At 39.7% G+C, this 11,547-nt stretch overlaps 1 protein-coding gene across 1 annotated transcript in view; it reads left to right on the forward strand.

The window, feature by feature from the left end:
• Positions 1–5,638, forward strand: part of Creg2 (cellular repressor of E1A stimulated genes 2) — a 38,523-nt gene extending 32,885 nt beyond the window's left edge. Inside the window, 1 exon segment of the mRNA XM_015504962.2 lies at positions 328–5,638. Within this exon segment, the coding sequence (XP_015360448.1) occupies positions 328–475 (148 nt within the window). The 3' untranslated portion in view covers positions 476–5,638.
• Positions 5,639–11,547: the final 5,909 nt, after the last annotated feature.

An 11,547-nucleotide genomic window follows, 5' to 3' on the forward strand; every position in this document is an offset into this window, starting at 1 on the left:
GCTCACCCAGATGACAGGTAAGGATACTGGGGCTTGTGAGCACTGAGGGCCCACAAGGCTTTGCAGCTCATCAGCAGTTGAACTTGGTCAAATCAAGGAGCCTGGCTCGAGATGTGAGATTTTTGCCATTCAGTGTAGGGACTGTGAGCTTCCTGCCTTCCCAAAGCTGTCCCAGGCCCTCATACCCAGCTCCTCAGCTTCTGCCTCTGGCTGAGTTGAGCAGCTCTCAGCCTAAATAAGGCTAGGAGTCTGAAGGTCTGTAACCTGGCCCAGGGTGCACCCCTTTGATAAGAACAACTTTACTGTGATCTCTCTTTGTTCCTTCAGGCACCCAGGGATGAGGAAGTGGCCCCGTCAGTATGAATGGTTCTTCATGAAGATGAGAATAGAATATATTTGGCTTCAGAAATGGTATGGAGGTGTATCTGACATTTCAAAGGAGGAATATTTCAAAGCGGTTCCTAGAAAGGCCTGATGCAATGGAAGAAAGTCCCTGCTGTTTGCATTACAGTGAAAACCTTTTACGTGATGTAACCGGACAGCTCTTGAACGCTGTCTCTTTGTTGAAGGCTTCGTGGTGCCCTGTCACCTACAGCAGAACGAGAGGATGAAGAGGGAGCCTTGCGCGTGACTTGAGACTCAAGGGGTCATTTGAAGATCCTCCACTTTCACAGGTACTTCACAGAGATCGTCTTCGTTTACATTGCGTTCAATCCAGACTCACCTCTTGGTTGTCAAAACGGCACACTGAGACCTTTACTGGTCCATTCTTTAGGAAAAAAAAAATTATGCCTGTGTGTACAATATGACTGCTCTGTATTGTGAGACTGTTTTTGTTGTTTTCTGTGCCAAACGCAGTGTCTTGGATCAAAGCTTATTGCAACCACAAAGGGGTTGAATATGCACCACACAGCCTCAAAACTGTGTACAGGGTGAGGGTGGAGGACTATCTGTCTGTGGGTCACTCATCATGCTCCTGGATTGCAAATACATCATTGAGTCACATTAGCTAGATTGTAACCAATGTCACTTATGGTCACTTATGGACTCCTCCCCCCTCTAATGTGATCAGCAATGTAAGAACGGGCAGAGTTTGCAGCACAGGCCTATTCTGTAGAAGCAGATGTTGGTAGAACACCAAAAAGAATGGGGTAGATTTGGCCTCAAGCTTCTTAGATCCCAACTGCTCACATTTTTTTTTATAGAGAATTCCCCACTCGCATGCATGAGGAGTGGCATCCAAAATAAGAAGCACCTCATGCCATGGATTGTAGAGAGGAAAAGGGAGAAGGGTGAGGCTGTGAAGCAAGCAAAGACAGAGCCTGAAAGGAGGATGTAAGAGGTCACTAACTGAGGGTGCTTTCCAGAGGTCATCTCATTTAGGCCCTACAACCAATGAGGGTATGTCCTCATTGTCACTTCCAGACAAGGAAACTGAGGCTCTGCATGGCCAAGTCAATATTCAAGGTCAGACTCCTGAACTCCCTGCACAGAATGGATGAGTGCTTTTGATTTTAAGAACAGAGTTACTAAAATGCTTAGTCGCTGAAAATCCTTAAAGGGAGTATGAAAGACAGTGACTGATTTGTCTGGAGATGATTTGTCACTGCTTTCAGGATTTAAAAAAAAAGAAAAAGGGAGGGGTCTCTGAAATTTGAGTACACATCCTGCATGGACCGATGTGTACACACCAAAGATCTCTTACAATTGAAATCTATAAAGAATCTGGTACAATCCAAGTTTTCTATTTTTCTATAATAATTATGACTCTCTTCGATGGGTTTGGTATGCTCTATAACATAACAACCATCATTATGTATAGAAAATTCTTAAAGAAAATGTTGTTAGTGGTTTTTGCTTTTGCTTAACAAAATAAGACATGAAGGTTTGAGTTGTCAAAAATATATTTTAAGTGCCTGTTACTAAAAACATAGTAACACGCACAGGATTCTTTTTGGTCATAAGCCAATTCTCAAAAGAGTTCCTAGCAATGGAATATAAAAATAAGATGTTTTTTTCAGGGTATTTCATATTTTCAGAGTTTAAAGTTACTGCTACCCTAATTTTAAGGAAAGATTGGGGAGAGAAACTGGAAGAACAAGCCACGTACTCAAAAGTACTCCATAAGTTAACTTCAAACCTTAATTCTTGGAACATCACTCCCTCCCTGTCCTGTCTTGAGATAATATGCCTACGTTAGATTTGCTTTGATATTCAGTTCCATTTGGCTCATTCAGGGTCCCTGATGCTTCAGAGGGTTTTGCAGGACGGGTTCCATTTATACGGGTAAAGGTTGTCAGGTATTTATCCAAATTGCACAAAACAAAATCTGAACAATCAGAATAATCTTGAAAATTCACAAGTTTGAGTTGGATGGGCTCCATTCAGGGAATTATGTTTCAGAAAAATCTCAAAAAAATGTATGCTGATTAAAAATTTTAAGACTATATTGGGGAGCTGAAGGTAGTTCAATGAAGAGTGCTTGCCTAGTACATGTGAAGTCCTGGGTTCAATCTCCAGCACTGAAAAGGAAAAAAAGACTATACTGGAAGTTTTAGACATAGTAAGGCAAGGAAAATAAAATAAAATGAATATGGATTGGTTAAAAAAAATTAAAAGTATTCCTATTTACAGATGACATGATTGTTTACATAGAAAATTCCAAATGATCTACTTCTTAAATAATAATAATAAAAAAACCCCACCTGGGACTAGTGAGTGAAGTAAGGTCCCAGGAAACAAGATCAGCACATGAACATGTGGAAATCAAAACTATAATCACAATACCACTTACTGCCACTTCAAAGAAAATTAAATTATGCTTGGTATAAACTTAACAAAACATGTGCAGAATTTGAATGCTGAAAGAAATCAATGACTTAAATAAATGAAGTGTCTTGGATCAAAACTTATTGCAACCACAAAGGGGTTGAATATGCACCACACAGCCTCAAAACTGTGTACAGGGTGAGGGTGGAGGACTATCTGTCTGTGGGTCAGACATATATATAAATATATTCATGGATTTGAAGACACAAAATAGTAAAGATGCCAACTCTCCCAAACTGATCTCTTGGTTTAATGTAATTATTATCAAAACCCCAGAAAGGTTTTTGTAGACATATGCAAACTTTTTCTAAAAGTTTTCAGGCTTTGAGATAGCTGAAACAATCTTGTAAAAGAACAAAGTAGGATAAATCACTCTATCCAATGGAAAAATTTATTACATAGCAATAGTACTTAAGATGGCGTGTGATTGGTAGAGGCTTAAACACATAGGTGAATAGAACAGAACAGTGAATCTAGAAATAGTCCCACACAAATATGCTGAACTAATTTTTAATAAAGATACAGAATTAATTCAACATAAGGAGGATAATCTTTTCAGTAAATATACCGGAGCAACAGGAAATCCATGAGAAAATAAAATGAACCTTGGACTAAATTTCATACCTTCTACAAAAATTAACTCAAAAGAGATCGTATCTGTAAATATAAAATGTGAAACTATAAAACTATAGAAAGAAATATAAAGTCTTTTGAATCAATGGCTAAGCAAAGGGTTTTTTGACCTGACACCAAAATCTATAAAAGGAAAATTCGATAAATTTGACCTTATCAAAATTTAAAAGATTTGTTCTGCAAAAGACCATGTTAAGAAGACAGAAGGCAGGCTATATACTGAGAGCAAATATCTGCAAACCACATATCTGACAAAAGGCTAGTATCTAGAATATGTAAAGAACTCTCAAAACACAAGAGCTTTTTTAAAACTCCAATTAGAAAATGATTATGATGGACCATTTCACTGCAGAGGATCTACAAATGGCAAATAAACACATGAAATGATATTCAACATCATTAGTCATTAGGGAACAACAAACTAAAACCACAATGAGGTATCACTACGTACCTACCAAGTCTGCCAAAATAAAAGGTAATGAGAACATCAAACGTTGGCAAGCATACCTGCCAGGAAACTGGATCAGTCATCCACTGCTGCTGGGAATGGAAAATAGAATAACCACTCTGGGAAACCATGTGGCTGTTTCCTGACTAGATGTGTAATGGCCATGCCAACCAGCAATTGCACACCGAGGCATTTATGCCAGAGAAATGAATACTGATTTTCATAGAATAACTTGCACATGGATTATTCATAATATTAAAGAACTGGAAATAACCAGCTGTCATTTAATCTGGTGGCTGTTAAAACAAATTGTGATACATCCATTGCATGGAAAACTATTCAACAATAAAAAGGAGCTAATTACCAAAACAGGCAGCAACTTGGATGAATCTCCAGAGAATTATGCTGAAAGAGAAAAGCCAATCTTAACAGTTTATACACTGTGTGATTCCATTCATGGAACATTTTGAAGTGCAAAATTATAGGAATGAAGGCTAGATTAGGGGTTGCCAGGGAGGAAGGTAGAGAACAACCGAGGTGGTTGTAACTGTGCAAAGTTAACACAAAAGAACCTGTGGTGATGGAAATGCTCAGTATCTTGACCAAATCCTGGTTGTGAAATTGTACTATAGTTTAGTAAGATATTACCTTCAAGGGAAACTGGGTTAAAAGCTTCGGAGCAATTTTTGATATTATTTCTTAAAACTGCATTTAATCTCTAAATACCTACAACTATCTCAGAAACTACAATTATCTCAGAGGGAAAGGTTTAATATAAACAGGACTCAAACTTTCACTTAAACAAGGCATTGTATTTTCTCTCTTGTTGGTCCCCAACACAACAAGGAACTGAGCTAGAGCCAAAATCTAGCAGAAAGGGGACAACATTTCTTCTGTTTAACCAGAAATATGTATATGGAAGAGATGTAAGCCTTCTTTAATAGTTTTCTAAATGTATTCAATTTAATATTGAATACAATTAAAAATCCAACAGTGGCTGGGGTATAGCTCAGTGGTAGGGTGCATACATAACATTCTCCAAGCAGTGGATCAACCCCCAGCTCTGCATAAAGGGAATTGGACAAATCTGTGTATAGATTTTAGGTGGGACACTAAGGAGGGGAAGATGTCTTCAAGTTTTTGGCATGAACACATTGAGTAAGCTATAAGTGTATTTATGTACCCACAACTGTATATAATGATTCTCCACTGATGTTTATATAAATAACTATATTTCCAGTGATCTTCCTCTACATATTCTGGGAAGGAATTCTTTTGTTTCTGTGAATAAGTGAAGTAAAGTACAGCCAGATCCCCATGTTTTTCTTTACAGCGGCTGGACAGAGTCATGATGCTGATGTATAGTGTAATTCTGCTGTTTCTTGTTTCAATATCCCTTGTCTACCCTGACTCTGTAGCAGAGTTGTTTGGGAGTTGAAATGTGTTTCTACAATTTCCCTAAAAAAAAATCTGTATTTCATCTTTAATAACTGAACTGAGTCAAATACTGTTTGGAAAATAAAACTGCCCTAGAATACTCTATTGATGTTTATTTGATTGCTATAGCAGCAATTATGGAAAATTTGAATTGTAATGAAGCTATGATTTGTCTGTACCATGTAATGCATGTGGACTGTAAAATGTTTCCAAAACTAGATGTGTCTGTGTCACCAAAGACTATTTCCTGATATGGTTTCTGTGCTTGATTAAATGAAATTATGATATTTATGTACAGTTATTTCATGTGATATTATAAATTAACATTATTTAATTTTCAAGAAAATAGATGCTACTACAATGAATCGGCTCAAAAATTTCTAATAGAAAGAAAAGAATGAGCTGGGTGACATTACATTATGACTTTGTGTTTTGAGATAGGGTCTTTCTATGTTGTCCAGTTGGCCTTGAGCCCCATGGACTCAAGAAATCCTCTGGCCTCGGCCTTCTGAGGAGCTGGGACTATAGGTTTGCATCACCACACCTGTTAAGATTTATATATATATTTATATTTATTTGTATGTGGTGCTGAGGATCGAACCCAGTGCCTCACACATGCAAGGCAAGCACTCTACCGCTGAGCCACAGCCGCAGCCCCTGTTAAGATTTTTTTAAAGGCTCTGAGTAAAATGTACTTCATTCACAGACTTGAAAATGCTAAGGTACTCACACTTTGGTATTCACACTTTGAAATATTTGCCATTTTCAGCACAGTTTCCCTCTAGAGTCCAGGACTAGAAAAAGTCCTGTTTTATAGATGAAAAAGCACAAGCAAGGGGTCACACACAGAGTGTGGCAAAAAAAAAAAAAATGACATATGCCCATGAGAGTGACCAATCCTGGCTGACTGCGGCATCCGAGGACCACCCATCAACCCCTTCTACTTAAGGTACCAAACCAAGCTCAAGCCCTAATGGGGCCTGGGATGCAGGACTTCCCACAGTAATGCCAGTGAAGTCCTTGCAAACCTGGATGGGTTGCTCCCAATTTCTCAACTCCACCTCAGCCCTGTGTCCTGGACCACACCTTGGGTTGCTCATCTCTAGAACTGACCATGTATCCAGACACCTCCAACCATGTATTCTGTCCATCCAGTCCTTTCTCTGCTGCTGCCCAGCCTTCATTCCCTGGCAAACCTGCTCAAGAAAGCAATCAACGACAGGCCCGGACAGTAATGGAGAACAAGAGCATGGCCCTGCCCTCAGGATGCTTATGTTTTGTGAAACAAAGTAGACCTCATGAGCCTATCAACTGATTTGATGCTCTATCAGTTCAGCCAATATCTTCAATATCCACCATTGTCCATCCGACCACACGTCACACCCTAGCCCTGGATAAATTCAGCTTCATCTCTGCAGCCAGTTTTTATTCACAAGCACGACTCGCATCTTAAATCTGAGGTCCACATCCTTAACTGGGAGCAGTGTGACCCTAGCTTGATTCCCTGCCACTCTTTCCCATTCTCTTATGGATTCTGCCTGAGAACTTTGGAGCCTTCCTATGAGTGGCTTCCTTCCAGGTGCACAGTTCTTTCTCTGAATGCAGAATGGTTTTCTGGGGGAAGAATGCCTCTGTCCCAACGTAGACAGGGACAAGAAGAAGTATGTGCAAGGTAGAGGCAGGTGTGGTGGAAAAGGGGAAGGGGAGTTTCAGGTATTTTTTTTTTAAAGTACCCAATGGGCCATTGTGAAAATTAATCTGGGGAAGTGTCAAAGCTAAAAAGAAAATATATCTTCAAATATAAAGAATTTATTCAGGAATGAGCAAAATATATATATAATCCAGGATGTACACTATAAAAAGCCATAGAGGGAAGGGTAAGGAAGCTTTTACAGCAAAAAAGGGAGAATTCACATAAGCTGCTTGGATACAGAGTGCATTGGTCTCAGAGACATGCAGCAGGAGTTGGCATCAGCTCATTTGTAAGCAGCTTTCCCTATGGAAAGCATCTTGTCTGCAGTGTTGCAATCCTACAGAATGTTGAAGACAAACTTTGTTACAGAAATCCATGCTGAAGGATGAGGCCCCCAGGGCTTTCTAGTAGGAGCTTTGCAGGAAGTCCTTGAGAGTTCTTATTTCCCACAGTCAGGACATGGGCTCCATTCCCTCCCAGCTCCTCATTCCTTCTCAGCTCTCAATTTTATCTGAGTCTGACAAGAGTGATTGTGTCTTGGTAGGAGCAATTTTCTCAGCAGGGGAGAAGTCAGTGATGGCAGGAGGTGGCTGTGCAGTTAGAAACTGGCTGGTCAGGAGACCCAGGACACCTCAGGGCAGCTGCAGCAGGGGTGGGGTGGGGTGGGGGCATCCTGACCTGCCCTAAGGGTTAAAGAAATGACTGCCTCCTATGACTTCTCATTTTCACATTGCATAGAAGTCAATGTGCTGTTTGAGGGAGTTGACTGCACCTCCTCCTGTTGTGACTCACCTCCATCACCTTCACGCCCCTTCACTGAAGTCTCCTATTTTTCAGACCACTTCTAGAAAAACTGATGCCCCTCTAGGCGTTTCTGACAAGTTCCCGGTTTCCAAATCTGTCGATTTTGCAGTGGGGCGGAGGCAAAGCGTCACTGCGCCACCTGCTGGCTCCGCTTGGGAACTTCACTTTCCCAGAAACGGATCAGAAGAGAAACAGCCCCAAGACACAGGCAATGAAATATCCGTAGTGGACACACATACCAAGCTCCCCACTTGGAAAATACACAAAGAAAAATATTTTCCTGCACACTACAGACAAGACAGACTCTCAAAGAGTGCTATTTTCATAGTGACATTTAAATTACAGCAGTTGCAGTAATTGGATTCCTGCTATGAGCTAAGCAATACATTATTAATTCATTTAGTTTTTGTATCTGCTCTGTGAGTCTCTCACATGGGGAACCTGAGGCTCACCAGACGCACAGACTGTGTTCCTGGGGTCTCAGGGCCAGGTAGGAGGCTGAGCAGGTATGAACCCCAGACTCCAACTCCTTTCTCCTCTTCCATTGCTTTGGGGATTTAAAGAAGAACCCAGTCAGGTCTATATTTACCTCTTTGGATTTCCCTTCTCTTCCTTCTGTTCTCAGCACCTGTTCCCCAGTCCCAGCAGGAGGGTGGCTGTCCCAGGCACTGGTCTCAGACTCAGATACCATTTCCAGCAGAGTGTGGGCATTTGCTGTGTGCCGCTTTGTGAAGCCTCTATAAGCTGTACATCACCTCATTCTCACCTGTGAGGTAGGGCTTCTTATTCTTAATGGCAGAGTGAGAAAACCTGCCTAGAATCACACAACTATAAATTGGTGGCAGCCCCACATGAGCTCAGATTTCCAAGTTCCTGCTCTGATCTACCATCCATTAGTCTTACCCAGGTTTATTGCTGTTTCTCAAAATGGATTCATGATTCAAATTTTGATTTGATTCAAACATATTTACCAGAACCATAATGCAAATGTGGATCCATGATGGGCTTCTGCAGCATAGGAAGGACTTTGGCCCTGCCCCTTGACCTCTTCCCTTCTTGTATCTTTTGCTCTTCTAGCCCTATCAGTATCTTTGTAGCTAATTCCCAGCATTAAACTCTCTTTACTTAAAATGGTGTTCCTGTTTTCCTGTTGGACACTGACATACCATCTAACATAGCAGAAATTTTCATGGCATTGATCCTTTTCATTTTAATGGTACCAGGGATTAAACCAGGGCTTTGCAGATGCTAGGCAAGCACTCTACCACTGAGCCGTGTCCTTAGGTCCACGTGAATCTCTTGGTTTCTTGTGGAGTTAAGGCATCTATCATAACCATATCCCACGTTTCCTATGTCATCATGCAATATACTCATTTCTTTATTAAATTGTTTTATTAAACAGAAGGCCATTGTTTTGGATTAAGCTCTTGTTCTGAGCCCCAGAAGATCAGAATAAAAACCAATATAAAGTCATTCATACTAAACTTCCATGTCAACAAACCAAAACTGTTTGTAATCTGACCTTCCAAAAAAAAAAAAAAACTGCAAGAGAGATAACATCCAAATTTCCCAAACATGCCAGTTTCAGTTGGCATGATATTAGATTTCCTCCTGCCTTAAACCTTATATTTAAAAAGTAACCCAATATTATCCAATCAGATATTTTTCTATTGTTCTGTCTCCCTGTCCCAGCCTTACAGGAAAATAATTTTAAAGCCACCAATTCACATTTTTTTTTCCTTGTGGTTTTGGGGATTGAACCTGGGACCTTGTGCAGGTTACACAAGTGGTCAACCACTGAGCCACACTCCCAGCCCCTACCAATTCACTTTGTTTCTGCTTTCTTTTCCATGTATAAGATCAACCTCTGCCCAGCTCATTGGAACATTTCTATTTTATGGAATTGTGTTGCCAGCTTCTAACTCACAAATAAGCCAATGAAGATCTTTAAATTGTTATAATTTTGTCTTTTGACAACATCTAAAACCAGTCTGCGTAAATCTTTATATGAGAGCCACTCTTTTTTAGATTCTTTTGAAAGGATCATGTAATTGACCGAAAAATGTTTGAGAACAATAAAACATTATACACATTTTGTGGGGTTTTTTGGTTTGGTTTTTAACATAGCAATTATTTTTTATTATATTCATTGATAATATACTATATTCTGCAAAACACTTGGTGATATTTTTTTTTAACAAAGATCCAAACAATTCTCTCTCTGGACACTTAATTAAGAAAGCAAAACATCAGCTCAGACACAATGGGGGTTGTGGTTCAGTAGTAGAGTGCGTGCCTAGTACGTGTGAGGCACTGGGTTCGATCCTCAGCACCACATTTTAAAAAAATGAAATAAAGATACTGTGGGTCCACTTACAACTAAAAATCAAATATTTTTTAAAAAGAAAGATTCTTTCTTAAAAAAAAAAAAATCAGCTCAGACAGAGAAAGGAAAGATCTGCCCTACCAAGAATCAGGCTAGCTTATAGGCACAAAGCCAGCTTCAAAGTTAACTAGGAACAGTGTTTTTCCCAAGGTCCTGGTGCAGTTGTACAATGTCATAACAAACCGCTTTTTGAGTAGTTTCTGTTTCCTCCGTCAGGGAGAAACTTCATTACAAAATCTTAGGATGTCAGAAACCTGGCTTTGCAAAATCAAGTCAGTAAGAATGAAAGTCTCCCCCTTTGCCTGGAGGGTCTAAATCTTTGAACATGGAGAACCAGCTCCAGCTTCAAACACAGACAGAGACCAGGCTTCAGATATAACACTGAAGAGCTACTCATCTTACTCATTTCCAGGAAACAGGGCTGTGAGTCTACTTTGCAGTCTGGTGTGTTCTTAAACACAACCTGTTGGCCTCGAGACCACCTTCATTTAAATTTTGCCTAAATGCCTCTCTTCCCCCAAATCACATCATAGCCCAATCTCTTTGGTGAAGTGCCCAGTAGTTCTACTGATATTTACTCCCCATCATGTCCAAGAGCCAACCAACCTGAGTCCTTTGGACTTTAGGCTTGTGCTGATGGCCTTTTGACTGATTAGGCCAGGACAGTATCCAAAGACCCCCCAAGGGTTCCATTTCATAGTCAGGGCATTCTGCCCTCTTTCCTAGCCCCAGACAAGCTGAGTAATTTATTCAGAGTTGTTTGAGGAGAATATGAACAGATAAAAAAAAAAAAAAAAGCAGAATGTACTGGAAAGGGTTATTTACTTAAAATCAGGAACAGGAAAATAAGATAATGTTTACTTCCCCAACAGAGAATGCAGCCAAGGTGCTCTCAAAACCCAGACTTGGTGGCTCTTTCCCCTGGGTAGACAATGGTAATATCCCCAATGAAGTTGTATTTTTAGGCAGTTCTATAAGCCATGAGACCTTTTGTCTCCAACAATCCATTAAATATGGATTTATGAACTATTAGAACTATTCAGTAACTTTTAGGATGTCCTGCCATGGTAATATTCCCAAATAGTCTGCCTAGTTGATTTTGACACTATCTGGTGGTTTAGTTATTTATTGTTGTACAACCTCCTAAATTTAGTAGCTTAATAAAATGAATGGTTTCATCTCCCACAGTTTCTGAGATCAGGAATTTGCATTATGCATATTGCTATAATTTTAGAGGATTCATATCCAGATAAAAATAAATGTAATACCATTCTTTTTTTTTTCTTTTCTTTTCTTTTTTTTTTTTTTTTTTTTATT

This window comes from Marmota marmota, unplaced genomic scaffold, assembly GCF_001458135.2.
Source record: "Marmota marmota marmota unplaced genomic scaffold, marMar, whole genome shotgun sequence".
Taxonomy (NCBI): Eukaryota; Metazoa; Chordata; class Mammalia; order Rodentia; family Sciuridae; genus Marmota; species Marmota marmota.